Source organism: Centruroides sculpturatus, unplaced genomic scaffold (genome assembly GCF_000671375.1).
Source record: "Centruroides sculpturatus isolate CEXI.00-Female unplaced genomic scaffold, Cexi_2.0 scaffold1096, whole genome shotgun sequence".
NCBI classification, from domain to species: domain Eukaryota; kingdom Metazoa; phylum Arthropoda; class Arachnida; order Scorpiones; family Buthidae; genus Centruroides; species Centruroides sculpturatus.
In genome coordinates, this window is record NW_019385525.1 from 180,316 (window position 1) to 205,089 (window position 24,774).

The window sequence follows — 24,774 nt, forward strand, 5'->3', positions numbered from 1 at the left end:
AACGAAAACAAGCTTAAGCAATGGCGTCGTCGAATGGTGCACACTCGGTAAGTAATCCTACAATTTTTTGTTTATAGCATAGTTTATACGGATTATTCCCACAAAATTATGTGTTTTGGAAATGTTGAGTCAAATTAGTCTAGAATCGATAAATTTTATGGAAGAAAACCTTTCAAACAGCCGTAGTCCGTAAACTGCACACGTGTCGGGCTGTGATTGGCTCATGTATTTAAGTGACCGTAAAACACGGAATTTATATGAAACCTTCCGTTTCATATAAATTCCGTGTTTTACGATCTACCGTATTATAACGATACCGTATTAATTCCCTCTACCGTATTATAGGGGGTCTACTGTATTTATATATTGCATAGCTTCATATGATACACAAATAACGTTTAATTCCTGGAATACCGAGGTCGGAGTGCGAAGTGATTAACAAAAATATAAAATTGTATTTCTCAAACTTTATCTGATCGCGGATCGGTAAAACTATGGATAATTTTACGTGGAATAGTAATTACATTCCACTATGAATTATACACTTATATAGGTCAATATGCTTATAGAGAGTTACTGTACGCAACAAAGTACGTACGGTAACTATATTACTATTTCAATGTCACCCGTAATCAAATGCGCCAGCGCTACTATGGACAATTTTTTTTTTTTTTTTTTTTTTTTGCGGACAGATGGTTCAGAAACACTGTTTTGGACAATTCTTGTCGCTATTAACTAATAGAAAACCATATAAAAAGCATATATTTCAAAACTATTTATTATATACATGAAAAGTTTATTTAACAGTACATAGGTTAAATATTATTCATTAGCTTTTATATTAATTTAAAAATGAATTCTCTTTGTAAGTACATTGTAAAATGATACATATACAATATTTTATACATCATTCCGAAATGAAACTATTCAAAATGTTAAAAAAAGAAAATCTACTATAAACGTATTTAAAATATATTGAATTATACATATTATTCAAGAAAAAGTGAAAATTAATTGTAAAATACAGTGAAGCGTCGAAAATCTGGACTAATTTGGGCCAGCTACATCCAGATTTTAAAATATAAAATCTGGATGTATACCTGTAAATCAGTGGCATGCCGTGACATTTGATGATAGGGAAGCTGTGTTTTTGTAAGAAGCCGATTTCCAGGGGCAATCAGTTAATTGCAAGTCAGTGATGGTCTAGGCCCTCTAGGGTCCATTCGTATTCCTTTGTTCGATAAGCTAGTAAAAACCGTAGACTTCTCTAAATGTATTTTTAATTAATAGATTATCTAACGCACTTAATAAATAAACAAGTTCAATATAATTACCTCTATTATTAGGTTCAATAGATTCCCTATGCCTTTTAAATGCCAATTCTTGCTTTGATAAAAAACATAACATCTATTAATTTAGATATATCTATTAGCCGTAACTATCTTTTATAATTTTCAATATTTATTTTATATTATTTACTAATGTTAATAGATTGTCCGTTATTTGTTTTCTAACTAATTCGTTTTACGACCAGGTGGTGTCCACGAAAATTTCCAAAATTTACAACTTTTCGATCACTCTCGTCGAACTGGAAAAATTTCTGTCTTTATTACATCTAATATTACGAAGAAATCAGTCCCCATTGTACTCGGCTAGGGGTTCAGTTAAGCTTTTAAGTAAAATCCGGCTCTTTCAGCAGAGTTTTATTTATGTCCGTAATTCCATAATCTCTTAATTATTTAACTACTTCTTAAGTAGAAATAAGTCGAAACTGGTTACTTTGAACTTGAATATTTGTAGAGTTGGGAAAGAAGTGGCAAGACAAATTTTTATGACAACAGATATATAAATCTTAAATTTAAGGAATATAAATTCTAGAGCTTTTTTTTGTACCTTGTGCATCTCATTCATTAAATTTAGTTGTAAATGATGCTGCCAAAGTAACAGTTAATTTTTTAACATTGTACAAGAATTGTACACGTTTTTTTCTGCATCTCCTTATAGATGGGACATACTACTGTAAATCGTAATACTGTATCACTAGTTTAACATAGAAATCTGTATGTAACACAAGATGGGAGAGCAGAATAAATATATCAAATATTGTAATGGATTTTTTTAAAACTCCTGTCAACTATACAGAACTATCATAAAAACGTACCAGTAAACTCCTATCGGTTGGGTTAAGTGATAAATCTACTTGCGATTCACATAATGGGGCGAGGGTGGCCGAATATTTAGCAGGCAGGCGGCTAACAGCCCAGAACTGGTCCTGGATAGAATTATGTTTTGGTGTGTAGCTTCCACCAGCTACAGTGGCTAGAAAATATAGTGTCGAAAGCGCTTATATTCCTCTATTATAACCGTTCGGTTCATACATCGAGGTTAGTGACGTCACAGACAAGGTGGCGCTGATGTCAATCGTAGTGCTACTTTCGCTTTGGCTACGTGATATCCTTTCTTACAAGAACATCGAAAGCGATTAAATTTGTGCTTGTAAAGTGAATAAATCCTTAGGAAATGGCTGAACAGAAACTTTACTGACTTGTGTATTTCTAATTTATAGATATTACTCTACTGTAATTTTTAATTCTTTTATTTTTGTCGAAAAGGGTGAGAAATCTACATGCATATTAATCTGTAATTTTTTAAGAGAGATTTTTCAAATATAAAGTGTATATGCATGGGTACTTGGCAGTAGACTAATAATCGTTTATTTGTACATACTTAATTTTGTAATTTTATATTGGGACAATAAAGTAACATTCTGCCTTTATATTTTATATACTGTGTAGAATTTAATTGTAATTTTAATATTGCTTTATACTATGTCACATAATACTGTGAACAGTATACAGTATTATGTAACTGATGGCATTTGCTTAATAAATTCTATTTTAGGCCCTCACAGTGGAAGAGGTTCACAAAGCCATATAAAACTTACATTTTATTATTAAAAATATGATAAATTCTGTATTTTTTTAGTAAATATGAATAAACCTTGTTGTTAATAAGGTAATAACAAGAGTAGATTACTCTTGTACTCTAAATAATACTTGTTTGTACAGCACTCAACAGCTGTAATGTAAAAATAGACAATACAGTGTAGGCTATTTGATTTAATAAGAATCTTAATTAGCTTTAATAAAATGAATTCCTTCATAAATGTTAATAAAGTAATACTATATAATAATTGATTGCTAGTGATATGATTTATTATCGATCTAAATTCTTTTACTTGGCTACAGCACATTTACTATGCTTAAAAATCCCACTTAAAACCAATATAAACATAGGATGATACAGCCAGTGTAGCACAACGATTGACAGCAGCGCCTCTTGCGGCAACCTCCAATATAGGGACAGAAAATAAGCTCGATTTCGACACTATATTTTCTAGCCACTGTACACCAGCTAAACCGCCTGAGGTTGTTGCTCTGTAAAGCGCATGAGCGAATGCCTATAATCTGGCTACTTTACACCGTTCAAATATTTTCGCTCTGGAAGCTGTCCCATATTCGACAATATAGAGCTTCCGTAAGGAATATGCATATACGAATTTATATTCGAATACACAATAGCAATCTTATCGTTTTTCTCACATGTAGTATAAAAATTTGTAATAAGATACATAATGCGGTTATAATAAAATATTAATTTTAATTAATCCAAAATACGTTAAAATATGAAAATAATCGCACAATATGTATTTATTTTTTAGAAAATACAAGGAAAGCGGCGCTTCCACCGCTTCCAATGACGGCACGCCACTGCTGTAAATTATCATTAACATATAAGCTCTGTAAACTCCAAATTCATTGTAGATTAAGTTTAATTCTTTTAAGTTCAAGCCAGTATTTCACAAGGAATATAGAATACAAAGATTTAAAATATAATTTACAGAATCACCATACTTAAACAAAAATACACTAATCATAATTTCAAAATTAATAAATTACGAATTCTTAACGAAAGTTAGAACAGAAAGAACAATGAAGTTACCAATGAAAGAGGGTTAGTCTAATATTCGTTTTTCGACGGCCGATTTTTGACATTCGACGCTTCATTTCATAATAGTCTTCGATTCTTTGTATAAAAGAAACAGTATTTTAGTCATACAAATTATCGATGGTCTTAGCTTAAATGAAACAAAAACGATATAACAAAATGGCCGCTCGGTAAAGTATGCCAATATCAAACTTCCGATCGGCCAAAATGCGATTCTGTATATTACAGAGATAAAATTAGTCGATCGACACAGAAGTTAAAGTGACGAAATATGCTTCTCCTTCTATTTAATATGGGGTTATAACCTTCGCTTTGTTCTTCGATTGTTTACTCTTTGGCTTTTCTGTCCAGCCTTCTGAAAACTAGTTAATATTTGCATGCAACTGCATCCGATTTGAACTTTCAGGATTTTGTGCATTGATTAGAAAACAACATTTTCTTTAATATGAGAGGATTTACTTTTAATGTAATCATTAAAACTAGCGTTGAAATTCAAATCTGAAAAAAATCATAAACAGATTACTTGTTAAAGATATTGAATAAATTAAATTTGATTTTAAAATATTAACTTTTATTAATAATTATTATTTTAATGTGTGTAACTTATATCTTTAGCTTATATTCTTACCAGACAAACATCTTTTGCTTTGGAGAGAAAACTGTATTCTGTTAATGAAAGAATTTACAAAAGAAAAATAATAAAACAATTTATTTAAATCATTTGGTTTAATTATATACAGATGGCTTTCCACGAGCAAGAAAACTGTTAGTGAAGTTATAGAGCAATAAAACTATTAATATATTACTGTATTAATATTCATCTGAAATAAAATTTCTTGTATGTATTAAGTTTGAATTCTTTTTCAAAGTTTTTAAAATATCCTTAGCAGAGGGACAATGGTTAGAAAAGGATTTATAATTTAGGCGATCCCATAAAAAAGATTGGCGATTCTACTCGGGATTGCCACCCTATGTTTGAAACTCACTGCCTTATACCACCAACCCAATCCAATCTCCATAAAAATATTGAAAGCGAATATGTAATTATTGTATGTTTCTTGGTGCAAATAAATCGAATCTAGAGTCGTCATCAAACTAAACTTGCCTAAAAGGTGATAATATACAGTACAATAGGCCTACATTTGGTATTATCAATGCAAGAAACGATTTTACAGCAAACGTGATTACATGATCGCTTTCAATATTTATATGCATTTGTTATTTAAACTTTGCCAGTTTTTTTATATCTCTTTTATGTTTATTGTAAATATATTCGAGTGGAATAAATTGCGAAAAATAGAATGAAACAAAATTAATTTTTGTTTTATCCTGTTTGTCGCAATTTTGTTTACTGTTCTGTTTACTTTGTTAAACAAAGTGTGTGGATTAATACATTTTAAGAATTTTTTAAATAACAGACGATTACATGCAATAAACAAACAAGATTATTTTCTATTAATTTATATGATTTTTGAAATTTATTCATACCTCAGAGAATCATTAAAAAATCGAATTTACTTATTGTGAAATCCGGGGCAATGCCAGGCCCTAATTTTTATTATATTTTAATTTAAATTATTGTAAGGATTAATTCTATACCACATTTATTGCTCTGCGTAGTAGGGTAAAACTTTTGCATTGTAAGCACATGACTTCCAGTTCTCACTGGAAGTTAGTGTATAGTCGAGTCCTCAGGCCTCTAGACTTTCCATGTTTGGTCTCGATTTTCATCTATCTACCACTTTGTGATTAACGAAAGATGGACAGAAGTGGGAATTTATAGGTCAGCAATTTTATATTAATGAATTTCTGAAACATTATAATATTAAAATATAATTACTTTATTAGTTAAAATTTGCTTACCTAAATGTTTTGAAAGAAATGTCATGATTAATCTATTTATTAATTTCAAATGAGTGAATGAGTTTCCTCGTAAAATTTCTCCGCTGAGCAATAAGAACAGTCGAGGAATCACAAAAGGCAAATCACATTGGTTATTGTGAATGGTTTTCCTATATAATAAAATTATAAATAGTGAATTTGAAAAAGAATTATTGTTTATACTAATACGCACATTTATACACACGATAGTAGAAAGAATAAGTAAAGTGGAAATATTTATTGTGATTCAGAATTTTCTTACTGTGACTTAAAAAACCGATTTACTTTAATTACTGTATTACTTAATTTAATTTAATTATTACAAATCCGCGAGAAACGGTGAGAAAAGCAATCTATAAAATTTGTAGATTGCGTTTCTTACGGTGATATGCAAAGTTTAATTTTTATTATCGAACAAGCAAACGAATGTGTAAAATATACAGCATAAAATATAAGTACGATACATGTATTTACGATAGTAAAAGAAATGAAATTTGAAGAAAATCAAAGCTATAATTCATCCAATTCTGTTTGGCAGTTTTTCCTAAAGGAAAAGGAAGCTTCTATACCAAAATAATTAAAACTGCAGTAGGATCGACTAGCGATATACCTACTTATTTACAGAAAGTGCACAACGTTAACTTGCGTAAAAGAAGACCAGAATCAGAAGTAAATGAAGCAAAAAAATACAAGTACTTTTAAAATCGAATAACCGATTATTTTTCTTTTGAAAATGAGGATATTCTCTGCTTGCAACGTGTTAAAGATTGACCACATACATATTACAATCGAGTACACCCTTCAGTGTATTTTTTACGTCTTAAGATCCTCGCCATGTATTACGATCAGAATATCTTTCTTTACCAAAATATCGATATTAATAAAACTTCGTTATTATAATCCCTGAGAACAATGCAATATAGTAACATAATTTTGACAGCTAAATAAGAAGTATATAATATAATATATATAATTTAAATTTAACATGATTCTAAAACTAACTATAAATATACGTATAGGTCTATATGATCGACATCGATTATCTTACTTCAATGTAGCAAATATCCGTTCGGTTTCATTTGAATCGAATTGATGAAGTTCTTCCAAAGTTCTTCTAGTATAAAAATAGCTGCTGTTAATAAATAGAATAGGTTGAGTGATCAAAGAAGCAAGTTCAGTTTCCTTTATTAACGGTACCGTCCAGGCATCAAGTGTAATTCCAGTCCTATAAATAAAGCATTAATTAATATTCTCTATAGTTAATTGATATGTATAGTTTTAATAACGTATATTTTGATAATATTACAGTCGAGTCCACTTAATAGAATACCGGATAAGGAAGAAGTTCGCTTAAGAGAGCAGCAGTCTCTCATGTTCCCGATTTTCTCCTCTGTTTTACATTCCCGATACTCCTGTAACAGTTGGTCTACCATTTAAATAAACGACGTGTCGATGACATTTTTAGAGCAGCAGTCCGCATTATTCTAAGGAGGATTTATAAGGATCTTTAATCTTACCATCCAGAGTGCCTAGTCTCGAGTTTTAAGATTAACAACATGAACGTTTTGAGAATATCATATGGTGCCAATTCGTTCAGCGAGACTATTTGCTAAACGAGTTCGTGACATGTGGCACTTGACAATCAACAGATTTCTTACAGAATTGTAAAGAACAGATCGGTTTCATTGGACAGATATATATGAAAAACAATTATATATTTAAAAGTTATCATAAAATATATGTGAATAAACAGCGCAGAATACATGTATTGTACTGAGTCTTTATATCGAACGAACAAAGCAAGAAGTAATCAGAGAGCGTATTTCGGGTCGCACGACTTTAAGGAGGTACTGTACTTATTTGTTTTTATATTATACGTCCTACTACTATATTTCTGGGAAGAAATGATAATAATGTAACTGATAAGTATAGTAACAGTATTTACTGATTATTAGATAGAACAATAAAATTTATGATATAAGAATAGAAACTAAATTGATTTAAGTACAGTAAAATTACGTGATAACGTTTCCATGTATATGCAGTGCTGCTAAGATGTGAAAAAATAGAAAAAAAAAACAGAATACCATTAAAAATCTAAAAAATTATTGTGATATAATAATAATGTCGGGCTGCAATTTTTAAACATATTTTTAAGTTATCTAATTTAGAATATATACTGTCGATTTTAGATACATCGTAGTATTCTTCTGTACATCATACTTTTCCTGATAACAATAGTCATGTCCGTCATTTACCTAATTCCATTCTGAAGAAAATTTTGAATTGAAATAAAGTGGCTCTTGGCCCAGTCCAGAAGTTCGCATATAGTTAATCGGGGCCTCCTGCTCCTAAACTTTCCATATCTAGTCTAGTTTCGACTTTAATCTATCTAACTCCGTTGTCGAGAACAAGAAAGGAATGACAGACGGACACCAGTAGGAATTTATAGGTCTGCAATTTGAAAACGAATGATTTGGTTAATTCGGATAAAAAAGCATGATGCAGCGATCCCCAGGATGCTCTCTTAAGCGGACTCAATTGAATTAAAATTTAATCAGTAGACTGTCAATTATCCAAAATAATCGGGACGGGACACTTTCGGATAACCGATCACACACTGTAGGGAAAGAATAAAAGATAAACACCTTAAATAAAATAAAAAATATTAATTTTAATTCTAATATATTAGTAAAAAAGTTTAAGGTATAGATATTTTGTACATATCAATGATTAGGAATAATGAAAAAATTGTTTAATTTATTAAAAGTAAACACTAATCTTTCCTTGGAATGTACTGTACAACGTACTGCACTAAAGAAACTATGAATTTAAAACGAAAAACACCTAAACGAGTAATTATTTATTTTGACATTGTCACAATACTAGGCTGAAATTTAAAACAATCACATGACTTTCGGTCAAGAACGGAAGTTAGTGTTTAGTTAATCGAGATCTCTGGCTGTACTTAGTCTCGATTTTACCGATATCTCACCCCTGTACATCATACTTCTCCCAATAACAATCGAGTCATGCCGGTCATCTAGCGAACTCTGTTCTCGAAAAAATTTGAATTGAAATCACGTAACTTTATTTTTGGACCCGGAAGTTCATATATGTTTAATCTGGCCTCCGGTCTCTAAGCTTTCCATGTCTGGCTTCGATTTTCAGGTATCTAACTCCGTTCTCGAGATTAACGAGGACGGACAAACAGCTGGACGACAGTGGGAATGTATAGGTTTGCAATTTGAAAATAGCAGTACAATCAATAATGACGAAATAGCTCAATAGTGGACCTATAGAAGATCGTCGACAATCGTTATTACTATCAAAAAAACGTAATTTTTGAAATTAGTACTCTAAAATCAATTTCAATTAATCGATTTTTCATCGATTTTCTTATTGTTATTAAAGAAAATCGTGATGTATCGATAAAGTTCAGTAATGTGGGGCATATATATATAAATAAATCGAATTTTTATATGGAAATGTAACTTTATTGGGCTGCAATTTTCAAATTGCAGTCCTAACATTCCCACTGTTATCCGTTTTCCTGTATGTTCTTCGTTAATTTCGTGAACAGAGTTAGATATATGAAAATCAAAACCAGATATGGAATGCTAACGGGCCGGAGGCCCAACTAAAATTGTCACGTGAAATAAAATCATGTGACTTCTGGTCCAGACCGAAAGTCACATGATTGTAATTCACAAATTTCCTCGAGAATGGAGTTACTTAGAAGACCGGCATGACTCGATTGTTATCAGGAGGAGTATGATGTACAGGGGCAAGACACCAATAAAATTCAACCGGATATGGAAAGCTTACGAGCTGGAGATCCCGATTAACTGTATACGCGATTTTTTTTAATTAAAAGATGATTAAACATTTTCAGCCCGGCATTGTGACAATGTCACAATAAATAATTTCTTGTTAATAATATAATATGACCTAGTTTCGTAGAGTTATAATGATAGATGACAGAAAGATTTCTAGTTACGCAGAAAATTTAGTCTCTGTATGTGGTATGTAAATGCTATACGTTCTAATTTTTAAACTGTTTGCTATAATCGAGTTTCTACTGTGTATAGTTTTCATATTATATATAATTCATAATTAGGTTTATATAATAATAATATTTATATTATGAAACACTGTTTATTAGAGATCATGTTAATGCTATATTAGAGTAGCTAGTATAAAACTTTAAAATTAAAATTAATTAAATTTACCTAAATCGTTTTTCCATGGATAAAACTTTTAGTGTAGTTGCGCCTCCAAAAGAATGTCCAGCCATACAAACTTTAGACATATCTAACAAACCATGAAAATTTTCTAAAGAGCATTTTGATTGTAGAACATTTTTTACTGTAATTCCATTGTTTATGTCTTCAAGTACATCTAATGCTCTTATGCATTCTTCAGCTCGTTGACACATCTAAATAACATGCATAATAACGTTACAATGTATTTACTGTGATACACATCAAATTAAGTTTAATATACGCACAGTACCTCAACTGTAAACATTCTGTATGCATTAAAAGGTAGAAAAACAACATAAAAGTACAGATTGGAATAACGTAGTTCGCGTAAACTTAATATTAACTAGAAATTAAAATCGTATTTTAATTATATAAAAATAAGGTTTTACAAGAAAACTTTTTAAAAATACAAAATAGGTTTATAAGTAATGGGCTTATGATTAACAAACCGTAAACTGCTAAACATTTGAATTCTATAAAGTGTGAGGTCCACATCCCTCACTTAAAATCGTAGAAAGGGATAGAATTAATTGTCGGTGATAAAACTTGTTTGTTATATCTTCCTTATGAAGTTCTCGGAAGAAAGCGAATTTGAATTGATGTAAAACTCGTTTGTCACATGAAATCAGAAACGAGACAAGCTAAAATACTTTCTCGGTCGAACTAACTGTGCAATTGGAAAAAGCAAATAAAAGGTTCCCGACCTCCCGCCCGACTTGCGCAAAGAAAACAAAGAAAATAATGTTTCAGAATTTATTGCATTCGAAGTGAAGAGAGGGTAAAGTTGGAACCTTTTGGCTACAGCTGCATCCTCTTGGAAACAGAAAAGAAAACACATTTTCCCAATTACTGGGCTATCACTTGGGAAGTGGCAATTAAACATTTCAGGGGATGTTGGGCTTGGTATCGGGGTGGAAGAGGTGATCACCCATTTTTTAACCGGAATTCGATCCCTAGCAACAAGAGTCAATCGAATGACGGAAGAGAGATTAGAACCAATCCGAATGTCGAAATTTTGTCGAAATCCTATATAAATCTTTTCGAATGAGAAAGACGAGGAAGATCTCTTTCTCGCCTTTTCCCGCAGAGAAGATCGTACATCTTCCCAGAGAAAGATCAGACAGTCTCTTCCACCAAAAGATCGACAGTTGTACTTCAACTGTCGATCTTTTGGTGGAAGAGACTGTCTTTATTCACGCTATACACAAGTCACAATATGTCTCAGTGGAATTTGATCAGTTTGTATATCACATGAATGGGGTTATCGAGGACATTCTTGCATAGTTTCTACTTTTTTTCACTCTTGTCAGATAAAAAGTTACGTTACCGGTATGGTTTTGTTTTTCATTTCAATTAAACAAACGCCATTATTAATGTGATTTTCATTATTTTATAAATTAGTAAAATGAAAACATCAAAGCTGTATCGTACTTTTTAAGCTAATTGAAAAGTGTGACAAAATGAAAACTAGGACCAGGAAAATGTCGTCGATAACCCCATTCATACGTCATAAAAACTGATCGAATTTCGCTGCGGTATATTGTAGGATATATGCGGTAGTATATAGATTTATACTCCTTCTTGGAAATTGTATCCTTTATTACTATTATCATTGTTTTTTTTCTGTTGTTCGACTTGAAACGTAACTCGGAGACTACTATTATTAAAAGAGAACCATTCTATATCATATAATTCGAAATCCTGAGAAATTCCCTCATACATTTAATTAAACTTAAAAAAAATGAACTGTATTAAGTGTGTAGCATTGTAAAACACAAACTGTGTAGCATTTCGTACGATAACCCGAGTATTTCCGGTATTTAATTACAAATTATTTATTATAATACAGTTTTGTATCAAATATCCAGTTCCAGAAATCCAAAATTACCAGAAAAATATCTATTTTTGAAACCGGCTAGTTTTAAATTTGGTGGGTTATTATTATATAGCTGTATTTCACACCGTGGCCACTTCCGAGGCGTTTGCGCCGCATGACGCCATTTCCAGTGTGACTGCTAGCATAAGGTGTATTTACACAGTTTCGTTCTTTACTTTCCATTGTTTATTTTACATTTTAATTATATATTTAGCCTATGTTCAAGAAACCAGAAAATCCATAAATCTGAACCTCTTTCTGTTCCAAGATTGCCGGTTATGTATACAGTACAGTACACTGATCCGTTTATATTGCCGGTCCGGTAAGTATTGATAGTATAATAATATAAATTTAGTGAAAATTAGTGCAAAATTTATTGAAAACATTTTTTATACCTGTTTATTACGTAGATCAGCGTGTCTTCTTGATATAGGTTTTCTTACACTATGAAATAAAACATGTTGTTTTGAAGTCATTTCACTTCCATGTCTCCTTTTTTCGATCGGCGCATTTTGATATTTTTCTGAATCTTCACATTCAATTTCAGTGTCTAAAACTTCTTCGTCCACTTCTGAAATATCTGATCCAGGGTATGGACCGTATTTTGACATTCTTGATTTTTTCATGTAGAAGGAATAACAAGCCGACTGATCCCTTTAAATAAAAGATTTTCTTAATTATTAAGGCATTTAAAAATTAAGAACAGACTGTAGTACTAGACTTATTTAACTTACCTATGCTCTACGGATGCTACAATGTAACCTTGAGAAGCTAATTCGACATGAATAGCTGAATATGTGGTTCTGCAAGCGTATAATCCATGAGAAAATACTATAACTGGAAATGGTTTTTCTTTGGTAAGGGGTTTTCCGTCCAGTATTGCTGGTATGTATATCTTACCTGAGTTAACAGTATAATAATCTTTTTAATGATTTTATTTTGGAATAAATACTGTATATAAAATTTTGAAGAAAATAAAATTAGTAAAAGTTTTAAAATGTTTCTATAAGTTTATAAATGGAACGTTATTATTATTATTATTATTCAATATTAAGATTTTATATGAATTTATATTTAATGAATATGAATTACTATAGATGAAAATATGCTTAAGAGTAAGTAATTTATATTTAAATGCTTTTGGGGGAGGGGCTATAGTCACTGAGCGTGTTAGTGAAGTTTGTTAGTGACTTTTTTGAAAGTTCTTCTTGGAAATCATGGAAAATATTGCTTTTTTGTGGTTGTATCGATATTTCTGTTGATTCTCAGTGAAATAGAGGAAAATCCCGGTCCTTTATCCCGTACTCCTTCTGATTCACCGGTTCAGTTTTCTAATGTTAAGAGCAAGAGACGTCGTTCTCCTTGTGAGCCTACGTTGAAAATTGCGAAATTGGACGATTTTTTTCCTGCTAAATCTGAATCAAGTAAGTCGATTTCTAACGAAATATTCAATATTTTCATATTTAGACGAACGGTTTGGTCCTTAATGCTTTAAGCGAGGTATCTGCTAGAATCGATTGGCGTGTTAATTTACATAACGAAAGCGATGAAAAGTTGACAGATTGAAACTAAACTGGAGGAAATTTTTAATTTTAAGCAGGAATCTCAAAGTAAAAATAGTTTGCTTTTGCATAATGTTGACACACTGGCAAATGAATTGCGGAAAAAAAATATAGAAAGAGAAATAAAAAAATTTTTAAAAACTACAATTAGTAATTTTATAAAATGACACTAGAGTGCATGTCATTCTTTTTCAATCGCTATAAGGCCTAGAAATTACTCTTTATTACCAAGCAAATTGATGCTTTGTGATATTTAAAAGCAGAGGCCATGCAATTTGCCTGCATACTTGTTTGAACTCATAAATTCTGATAAATAAAGTAGGAAACTGCTTAGACCGAAAGAATAATAAATAAATAAATAAAACAATTATCTGAGAAAACAATTTTACAGTAACAATTATATAGGCTACTCGAAATCAAATGAAGTAATCATATTTTGAAAATAATTGAAATAAAAGTATTTTTAATAGTTTACATGAAACCTATCCAATTATTTCAAGCCAATAATCTATGGGTTAATTTTTAATATTTAGTTAGTTACGATTCTAAACGCTTATCAATTAGAAAAATTTACTTTAACCTCTTAGTTTTTGAGTGAAAATTATATTTTAAAATTTGCGTAATCAAAGAACTGCTATTCATTAATAGTTAAAACCAAACATTTTAATTACAATTCTAAAACGAATAACTAATTGTTTTTATCCCCATATAAACTGTAATTTAGAAAGTCCTAGCAGAGATTATAAATAACCAGTGTTCATGAGAACATGCTTTATTACTGTTGTAAAGTTAGTCATTAACCAGTTATTATATTAATTTATTAATTATATTAATTTTTATTATTAAAATCTTTTAAACTAGATTTTTGTTTATAATAAATACAGTACTTTTGTCGAAAATTTATTTTATTATTATAAGTATAGTGAACTAAACTTACTACATAATAAATGAATAAATTTCTTCGAAATAAACTTTGGTAAAGGAGGATATTCTGCATAGCCATCCAGATATTCATCATCTGCCCATCTTGGCCATTGATCTTTATGTTCCTATAAGAAAAAAAATTATGCTCGAAATTAGGAATGAAAAAATATACTATATACCTAATTTATCTTGATTAATAGTATCATTATAATTCTAAATTAGAACTTATAATTTAACTATAAAATCGTGAAAGTATACGCTGATACTTTTTGCCTGCGCTCTATTGAGCTTTGCATCTGTGCTCAATAAAACATTTTATTTACAAAAAGAAAAGTCTTTATACAGAATCGGTCACATATCTTATTTTTATATAATTTCAGTTTAAATTTTAAAATAAAACAATTAGTTATATAAAACCATATATATTTGTAAATTTTAATAACAAATTTATAGTTAAGTAAATTTATAGTTACTTATTTAAAATTATAAGCATTTAATCTGAATTTTGATGTAGTTAAATTATTTAATATTTCATTTAGTTTTTAAAAATTTCTTCTACTTTTCATGAAGTTAATCCTGAAAAATAAACTTTCATTATAAGTCAGTGAGCCTTGTAGAATTCTAGTTTTAACGCAAACGTAACTAATGCAGTGTTTCTCAAACTAGGCACATCTAGGCCGTTCGACCAATTGCTACGAAATTTGGCAGTTACGTTCATATACTTCTAACTTATATAATGTCGTAAATATCACCCCAAAATAGCCATTGAATTTCTATATATCAATTAATATCTATCTACGTTCCATTTGCTGGATTTACACATAGAGCCATCTATTGACAAAATTTTTAAGAAAATAAAATAAATATACTTAAAATGGATATCATTTTAAAAAATATATATTATATTCACTTAATTACTGCGATAATGAAATAGCGCGAATTAGACTCACTATTAATGAATATGAATTACTATAGATGAAAATATGCTTATAATGCATAGCACTTGCCTATGGATAGAAAGTGTTACACTGACAACTATACTGTACAAGTATTTAATTTTCCACATCTAACGACATTTCTGAACGGTACTTTCTTAATTTTAATAAGTGCCTCCAGGCCGAGTGGATAAATCCATCGAACACTGGTAGTTAGTTAATCGTGGGATCGGACATGGCCATGTGGAGTTTTCTGGGTTTTCTTCACGTTAGTAACACCTAAATAGGGAACAGTTTCACATGAAAATCTTCCCGGGATGTATCCCTTCGGCAGATCGCTCACGTGTCACGTTGTCGTAATTAAAAAAAAAATCTCAAACTTATTCTAATAATTTTTCTAAAACGCGATATTTACGAGAAATACTTCCCACGTGGTTTATACAATCTGTTGCAAAAATATAAACACTTTATTATCAAATAAAAGCAAATTATTCTTGCATTTTTATAAGAATTTTTATTTAAATAAGTCATTTGAAGTTTTTCGGAGGTTAAGATTGGCAACTTCGATCACGTGCAGGGCCATCACAACCCATCCAATACGGATCGCATTTCAAATTTTAATATAGATCAGTATTAATTAGTAGTCGAATTAACTTCGACTCCTTCCGCAACACTTCCTCCTTTCTATCGGACCAAACGGTATTGTGGCATTCGAATAGGAAAAATACATAACACGAGGTTGCCGGCCAGCAAAACATGTTTTAAGGTGTTTTAAGGGTGCCAAGTTTAAATATTTGGTCTTTTTTATTTGCGAAAGTTGATTCGTTGACAGATTACAGTTTGGTATTTAGTTGTGAACGGTACAGTTTCTTAGAGTTAATATTAGAAAATATTATGATATCTGAAAAATTTAAGATTTATTTTCTATTCGTGCATACTTGACCATTGAATTTGTGCCATTTCGTACCATCCGAGTATCGCAATAAACGTGACGATGGTAGGCTAAAATAATCAAACTCTTTATATGATTTTCGTTTTAATGTTTGTTATATTATACTATTTTATTTATATAAGAAGAAAGGATATGTTACGTAAGGGTTTATCACACCAAGTGACTAATGTAACATGTTTTGAAATTCTTTATTCCTCTTCTGTACACAATTAAAGAATTTTTTGCTAACAGGAAAAGTATGATGTACTGTACATGGGCTAAAGGAATTGAGAGCATTGTGATGATGTCACAATAAATAATCGTTCGTTAGAATTAGTTTGGTTTATTTGGTTTATATATACAGTAGAGCCTCGATTATCCGACCCCCGATTAACCGGCACCTCGGTTAACCGACCACTCGGTTAACCATCATGAAATGCGAGCGATCTGACGAGGAGATGCATCCCAGGAAGACTGTTGAGAAGCTGGACCATATTTAGGCGACTAACGTAAAGAAAACCCGAAAAATTCCATGTGGCCAGCCCGTTGGCGATGCCCGAATCCACGACTAATTACCAGTGTTCGGTAGTTTTATCCAGTCGGTTACTGGAGGGCACTTATTAGAATTAAAAAAACTGTTAGTCACTTGGTGTGATAAACCCTTTTGTAAGATAACCTTTGTAAATATAAATCAAATACTATAATATAATATAATAGAATAGAAGAGTTAGGAGTACGAAATAATCTAACAATCGTAATATTTGCTGCTGTTAATTTTTGCCCGAGTAACATTGTGTTCATCTGCAAGTACTGTACATATTAATATATAAATGAGGATGTTTGTTCGCTATGCACTCCTAGACCATTCGACCAATTACTACGATACTGCACTCCTAGACCATTCGACCAATTACTACGATACTAGGCATTTACGTAAACATATTTCTAACTTAGATAATGTCGTAAGACCACTTCAAAATATCAATTGGATTTCTATATATCAATTAATTTGTTTGCATTCGATTTACTGGCTTTACATGTAACGTCATCTATTGGCAAAAAATTTTAATAAAAATAAAGTATATCAAATTTCGCATGAATTATATTTAATTTAATAAACAAGTAAAAACATATTCACTTATTTACTACGACAGTGATATAGGGCAAAGTATAGGCGGAATATTACTGCAACAGGTAGCACATAGCACTTGCTTGTAGACTAGAAAGTGTTACGCTGTGAAAATTATAAAAATATTTAATTTTTCATATCTAACAACTAGTTTTTTTCATTTCTGAATGGTACTTTCTTAATTCATCTATAATAAGTACCACCGGGGGCAGATTGGATAAAACCACCGAACAGTGGTAATTGGTTGTGGGTTCCAGCATCTCCAACATAGTTTTCCGGATTTTCTTCACATTAGTGTCATCTAAATAGGGGGACGTTTCCCATAAAAGATTTCTCGGCAGGCATCCCCGCTGCAGATCACTCACGTGTCACGTTGCCATATTCAAATAAACTAAATCGAATATTTAACTGTAATATCGAATCAATGTTAGCATTTGAGAAATAAAAACTGGCTTAATTCCTCCAGTTAGTTCTTAGCATTTCGTTAATTCTTGACTAATTAGAGTTAATGATGATTGATAAATCATCCAGTGATCAATTCTCTAAGCTATACTTATAGAATCTATCTTAGAAAACCAAAGCAGTCTGAATTGCGCATGAATTTTATATAAATTAAACGTTTCTATAAGTATACAGTAGAGCCTCGATTATCCGACCCCCGACCGTCCTAGTCGGCAAATTACAAATGTCCGCTAGTGATGTGGCGCTACAATATTTGGCTATGTCTTGGCTACTTTAATATTATTTTTACGTGTTTTAGCTGGCAACACTCATTCGACTATGAAAGGGAGCCAGTATTTAAACAAGGCTTAATTTTCTAATTTTTAACGATACAATAGCGACGATTATTATTTAAAAAAATTTTTGTTAGGGTTAACATCGATGAAAATTCAACGCGAAATAGGTTAATAGCGATATACTAATTACATGAGATATAATAATATACTACACTAATAATGGATTTTTTCATACTTTTCGGTTATCCGACTTTTCAATTATCCGACCAACCCCAGTCCCCAATTGAGTCGGATAATCGAGGCTCTACTATATTTACTAACGAAGAGAAAATTAAAAAAGATGCCATAAACAGTATTAACAAAATACCACGGTGTAATTACTGAATTATAAATCAAGTTACAGCTCTCACGTATAGCCTTGTGATCAGGGCCGCGCGGATCTAGGTTTTTCGGAACCTAGGGCTTATTGAAGTCCAATGGGGCCCCATTTTTTGTTAGATTAAGATACTTTTAATTGGGGTTTAAAATTCATTTTTAATAACATCAAAATCAAAGTTGAAATAATATTTATTTATGAAATGGTGTTGAGTGGCAAACTTTATATCGCTAAGTGCTCATTGTTAATGAAAAAGTATTAAAAATTTATGATGATGATTTCAATTTTTGTGGACCCTTGACAGTTGGGGACCCATGGCTTAAGGCCTATTAGTCCCTATGTAGATCCGCCCCTGCTTGTGATCATTATCAGTTGTTCGCGTGGAATTATGTTACACTCAAACCTAGAATTCTTTATTGGTTTTTGACGTCTGAAAATAAATAAAATAAATATTTAATTCTATTTAATTAAATATTATTTTTGCTCTTCCCTGACGACTATAGTCCAAATGTTATATAGATGATTATATTAAGGTTCAATCATTATTTCGGGGGGGAATTATCTGTAAAATGGGCTATTGCGCCTGACCTGTATATTGAAAAGAGCAACGAACATTCCAACAAAACATATCATAGCGAAAACATTATTAAATAAAAATAAAAATTAAATAAAAATTTATTTCAAAATCAATCGTCGTTTGCTTTTCCTTAATTAAAATAAAATAAAAATGGTTCCATCTAATGACGCGTTATAGTTTCTGGAGCCCGGGCAAATTTGAATTAGCGACCCCATGTAGCGTTGATCTCTGGCCTTTTTCTTCGGGGAAATTTTTTGAGGAATTTCCCGGTTTCCTCGCTCGCTTTTTAACGGGACCTCTGGGGGGTAAAATTAAAAACGATTGCCGGATTAAATATTACTGCTACTATTAATAATTAAATACAGTCGACCCCCCCCTATAAGATATAGATACGTTCCATTCTTTAGGAATCCGATTTCTTACGAGTCCTTCCAATCACAACCCGAACGTGTCAAGTTTACGGACTACGGCTGTTTGAAAGATTTTCTTCCATAAAATTAATCGATTCTAGACTAATCCGATTCAGCATTTCCAAAATACGTATATATTTTTTGGGAATAATCCGTATAAACTGCGCTATAAACAAAAAATTGTAGGATTACTTACCGAGTGTGCACCACCATTGCTAATGCTTGTTTTCGTCGCGGAGCGTCCCTCCGCGACGAAAACAAGCATTAGCAATGATGAAAGTTTTCTGCTAAGTTATTTTTCTGCGAAAACTTCGTTGAACTTCGGAGACATCATTAATATAAATAATTTTAATCGCCGTTGAATAAGAAATGTTTCTTTCACAAGAAATGTATAAAATTACAGTACTGTATTAGACTTACGGTACCTAATTTACATACTGACAGACGATAGTTAGCGTAAAAATCTCCGTAGCGTGGCGCCACGCTAGACGGCGGAAATTATATATTTAATTATAACAAAGTTACAATAAGTTAATATATAATTATATATACAGTACCTAATTTATATATAATTAATATATAATTATATGTACAGTATCTAATTTATATATAATTTATATAATACTGTCCAGACGATAGAAATCTCTCCGTAGCGTGGCGCTACGGACGGCGGGAAAGTAGTTCGGCTGCCCGATGACGTTTGAGGTAATTATAGGGGTTTTTTACTGTTTTTTACGGATACCGGTCACAATTTTTTCGTAGTTTTATAGGAATCGTAATTATAGGGACCGTAATTATAGGGGGGTCGACTGTACCGAGTAATTTGGCATCGAGGTAGGCGTTAGACGCCAGCTGTTATTAAATTTAATAATTCCGAGTCCCGCTTCGGGCCGATTCGAAAAGAAAAAAAGGAAAAAAACAAAGCAGAAATGTTTGAAATTTTATCATCTAGTTACACGTGTTAAGGATGCTCCGGAAAAAAGCAGTAAACATAAAAATAAAAGGAAAAAGGAACATAAAATGAAAAACTATTGAATGCGTGAGTCAAGAAATAAAACTTATTTCGCAGGTAATCGTATATACAAAAAAAATGTCTGTTTGGGAAATGAAGACTAGATGCAGTGTGACAGTTGAGGAATGGTGGCGCAATGAATACTCCTACTACACAAGAATTGGTATTTACATGTATGTCTATTGTTAGCAAAATGAATGTGGACTCTTGCCCATTCGCACTCTTATCCATCTAGTCTTCCAAGAGTATTTAAGTTGCATTTGTTCTAAGTATAATTATTATTCTAAACATGTGTACACAAATTGTCCTTCGGTGTTTCAATGACATAAGACACATTTTATTTGTACTATTAACATTTCAGATTAATAAAGTGTTATTTTAGCAATTATGAAAATGTTCTTTAGGTTATAAAAATAATTTTAAATTCAGCTAATCAGAGAATATTATCGAACGATTTTATAAGATTTAGTATATGCTAAATTTAAATTCAAATTCATCTAATACTATATTATACTTACGAATTAATATAGTATTTAGATACTTTAAAAGTAATATTACTAGTTTTGTAATTAAACAGGAGTATGTCTTCTTTATAAAAATATAGCGTTATGTATTTTTTTTAAAGAATTTTAAGTAGGCCTATTTATTTCATAAAATAAACTACCCCCATAAATTATAAAATAAATATTTACATGTTTTGCTCTAAATAATTATTTGCTTTTCTTATCATTCTGTGACTTTGTACTTTTGTGTGAAGGGTGAAAGACCTCTTTTTAAAAAGTAAGTTTTTCAACTACTTACTAAATGATAAGCCAATGTAAATAAATATAACGATCTGTTCAATCTTAACCTACTGTGAGGCCACAACTTCTTCAATATCACTGGAGACAATTTTTTAAATGCTATTTTAAGGTATAAAATTNCCCAGTCTCTCTCTCTCTCTCTCAATTTATGTTCGCTATAACAGGTACAGTAGGCCTACGTTCATACACCTGTCTGATGTCCTCATGATTTTTCCTTCTTTTCTATGTAACTTACTTGCTGAGCACTTTTAATGTTATGTTTTCTATGTAATACCGAATCGTTGATAAAATCCTTCGTTTATATATTATTTCTTTTATTTATCTTTTATGTATAATATTTCTGTAATATACACTAACGAGGAAATGTAAAAATTTTGTAATGGTGTCAATGAATTAATAAATTCATAAACCAACAAACGCCTAAATAATCGGGCTATAATTATAGTCCGATTATTTATATATCATCGGGCTTTGAGATGTACAGTACAGTATAGGTATACCTCTCCTTACGTCGGTAATTGGTTCCAGGAAAGCGACGTAAGTCGAAAAACGACGTAAGTCGAATTTACTTGTCTCCGAATCTACTTGTCACTAGGCTAAACCATAAATTACCATTTCTGGTTCTGTATTTTATTTATTAATGCATTTTTAATAATATATGGTTAATAAGGATCTATTTTAAGCCTACAAACAAATAAATTTTAGTTTTTAATATAGTACAGAGAAAAGTAATCTAAATTTACGAATGCATGTAGTGTAAATACAGTACATACTTGTAAATGTATATATTTTAATATGATTTTATGTGCTTTAAACGTTTTTCTAGTGATATTACGACTTTAATATTTGTGGCGGACAGACGTAAAGTCGAATAAAATGACTTAAACTTGATTTTTATTTTTCCATATACTTTTTTGACAAACGACGTATAATCGGGAACGACGTAACTCGAGGTACTGTATACCTGTATTATATTTATATGTCAATGAATTAATTAATCAGTTTTATTAAATTAGTTTAATCTCAAACTTTGGATTGTTTTTTTTTTCTTGTTTTAATTAACTGTCGTTTCTATTAGTAAGTCTTTCCCACTCATTTTTAATTACTGAATTCCATAAAACTAGAAAAATTAAATATATTGTAAAAAGAGTCTTTAGTAATAGTCCGTCGTTGGCCAATCTAACAATAATTAATGGAAATAGCGATTAATGTACGAAATTCATGTTTCAGTTTCTAGTTATTTAAAAAAAATGTAAGGTTTATGAAATAAATACTTTCCCTTTTGATTCTGAAAACTATTTAAATCTAAATGTTTTCTATTATCCTTGAAAGTAGTAATAAATTCTGCATTCAAAACTAAATAAAAAGATTACGACCTTCAAAGCATTTTATAAGAAAAAAAATCGTAATAAGGAAAAGTCAGATAATATAGATTAATAATTTAACTTTGCATTGTTTTTAAAACTTAAGAAAATAAATTCCTAATAATAAAGAAATTAAAATCCAGCCAAAAATTTGTGATAATACTTTTCTCTTTCTCTCTTTTCATTGCATTCCAAACTGTTATTTTTTAATTTATAATTATAAAAAATTTAACAAATAAATATAAAACATAAAAATATCACTCATAAGGAGCTAGCGTATTTAAAAAAAAAATTATTTCGTATGGAAAAGTTTATACAAAAACAAAAATTAATTGAAATACAGCATTCCAAATCATATTATCAGAAACACATTTTTGTTATTTTCTATTGGCCAATTTTACCTGGAATTTCTTCACTGATTGTCAAATGCGTGAATGAGAAATGTTTAGTATGACGTCAATTAGCCCCTCTGAAGTTCAAGGTTACGAGACTTGCATGCAACTTGTGAAGCATTCTTGTTACAATGATAGAATCTAAAGATGTGATGAAATTTTTTCGGTGAAAAAAATTCCCGAAATAACTTAATTACAAAACAGGTCTCTTTACTTGGAATTAAAAGATGATGTCACGATGTATAAGGAGCAATGCTTTCTTAAAAATTCATCGAGGAAAGATTTTTAATTACTGCTGAAATGTAAACGAAAGTAAATAATATAGTCCATATGTGTCACTCTTCGGTGACAATTTTGTCTAAAAATTAAATAGATAAACCTAGAATGCTATTTTTAATACTCATAGATTTAAAAAACCTTACCACCAAGGTGGTGTTGGAAACGAGTAAAATTTATATTTATAATAATATAATACATTTTGTCAGATTTGAAATTATTGGAGCGTAATTTGTATACAGAATGAACATTAAATCAAAACGTGTCACAAAAAAAAAAAAATGATTGTAATATCAGAAAATGTTTCTCTCAAAAATTATTGTTCTCTTCACAAGAACTTGCTCACCTTCAGTGGTTTTTGTTTCTTTTTTTACAGGATTATTTTTAAAAGAAACTTGCCTACAGCTCGTTATAAATTACTCGGAAAAAAGAAAGAAAAAAAGTTTGAGATTAGACAATATTTTTGTTGTATTAAACCGAACAATTTTAATTATACAAACTAATATACGAATAAAAAATTGTGTGATTTCTATGCAAACATACAAAACACGGAATTTTATTTATAAGGGTAAATCTTAGTGTAAAATATTGTGAGAAATAATTAATAATGCTAATCGAAATAACCATTTTGATATTTTTCTTTTCACGCGTTTTATAACACAATGTCCACGGTCTACTTTAAAATAAGAAATTCTGTCGAATATATATTGTATTGTATTGTATTTTAACAATTCAAGCCAACGGAATTTATCACTCAAATTTTCACAGATGAAACATGTTTCAGCTAAACGTAATTTCAGATGACGTTTATGAAACTTGAAACAAAATTCTAACATTTACAGAAATACAATTTTAACGAGCAATTATTTATTATGACATCGTCACAATGCTGGGCTACGATTTTTAATCATATTTTAAATTATATAAAATTTAAAATATATTCTCTCCTATATATTCTAAAATATATTCTCTCCTAATATATATTCTATTTTTAAAACCCAAACCGTTTGGGTTTTAAAAAAATCCCTTCATTCGTTTCCACTGGTAAAATGTATATGCGTTTACTCTACTTACACTTAGCTTAATTGAAGAAACAGTTTCGTGGATTTTTATATGCGGAAACGCAAGGTCGCACGTTTAATTAATGTAGGCTTCTCCGTTGAATTTACTAACCACGCAAATATTATACAGGAAGATACTTAGATATGGAATTATAAATATAATATATTCATTTAAATATTTTCAAAATGATTCTAATCTAATTTATACATATTCAATTTCCCGTTCAATTTGCTTNAAACGACGTATAATCGGGA

At 30.5% G+C, this 24,774-nt stretch overlaps 1 protein-coding gene across 3 annotated transcripts in view; it reads right to left on the reverse strand.

The window, feature by feature from the left end:
* Window positions 1–3,697: 3,697 nt before the first annotated feature.
* LOC111639810 (platelet-activating factor acetylhydrolase-like) overlaps window positions 3,698–24,774 on the reverse strand; it is a 42,183-nt gene continuing 21,106 nt past the window's right edge. For all 3 annotated transcript variants that reach the window (XM_023385761.1, XM_023385760.1, XM_023385759.1), the window contains 7 exons: window positions 14,530–14,641; window positions 12,765–12,930; window positions 12,426–12,684; window positions 10,122–10,327; window positions 6,938–7,114; window positions 5,872–6,020; window positions 3,698–4,506 (listed from right to left, as the gene is read on the reverse strand). In XM_023385761.1, the coding sequence (XP_023241529.1) occupies window positions 4,430–4,506; window positions 5,872–6,020; window positions 6,938–7,114; window positions 10,122–10,327; window positions 12,426–12,684; window positions 12,765–12,930; window positions 14,530–14,641 (1,146 nt within the window). In that variant the 3' untranslated portion in view covers window positions 3,698–4,429. The remainder of the gene's footprint in view (window positions 4,507–5,871; window positions 6,021–6,937; window positions 7,115–10,121; window positions 10,328–12,425; window positions 12,685–12,764; window positions 12,931–14,529; window positions 14,642–24,774) is intronic.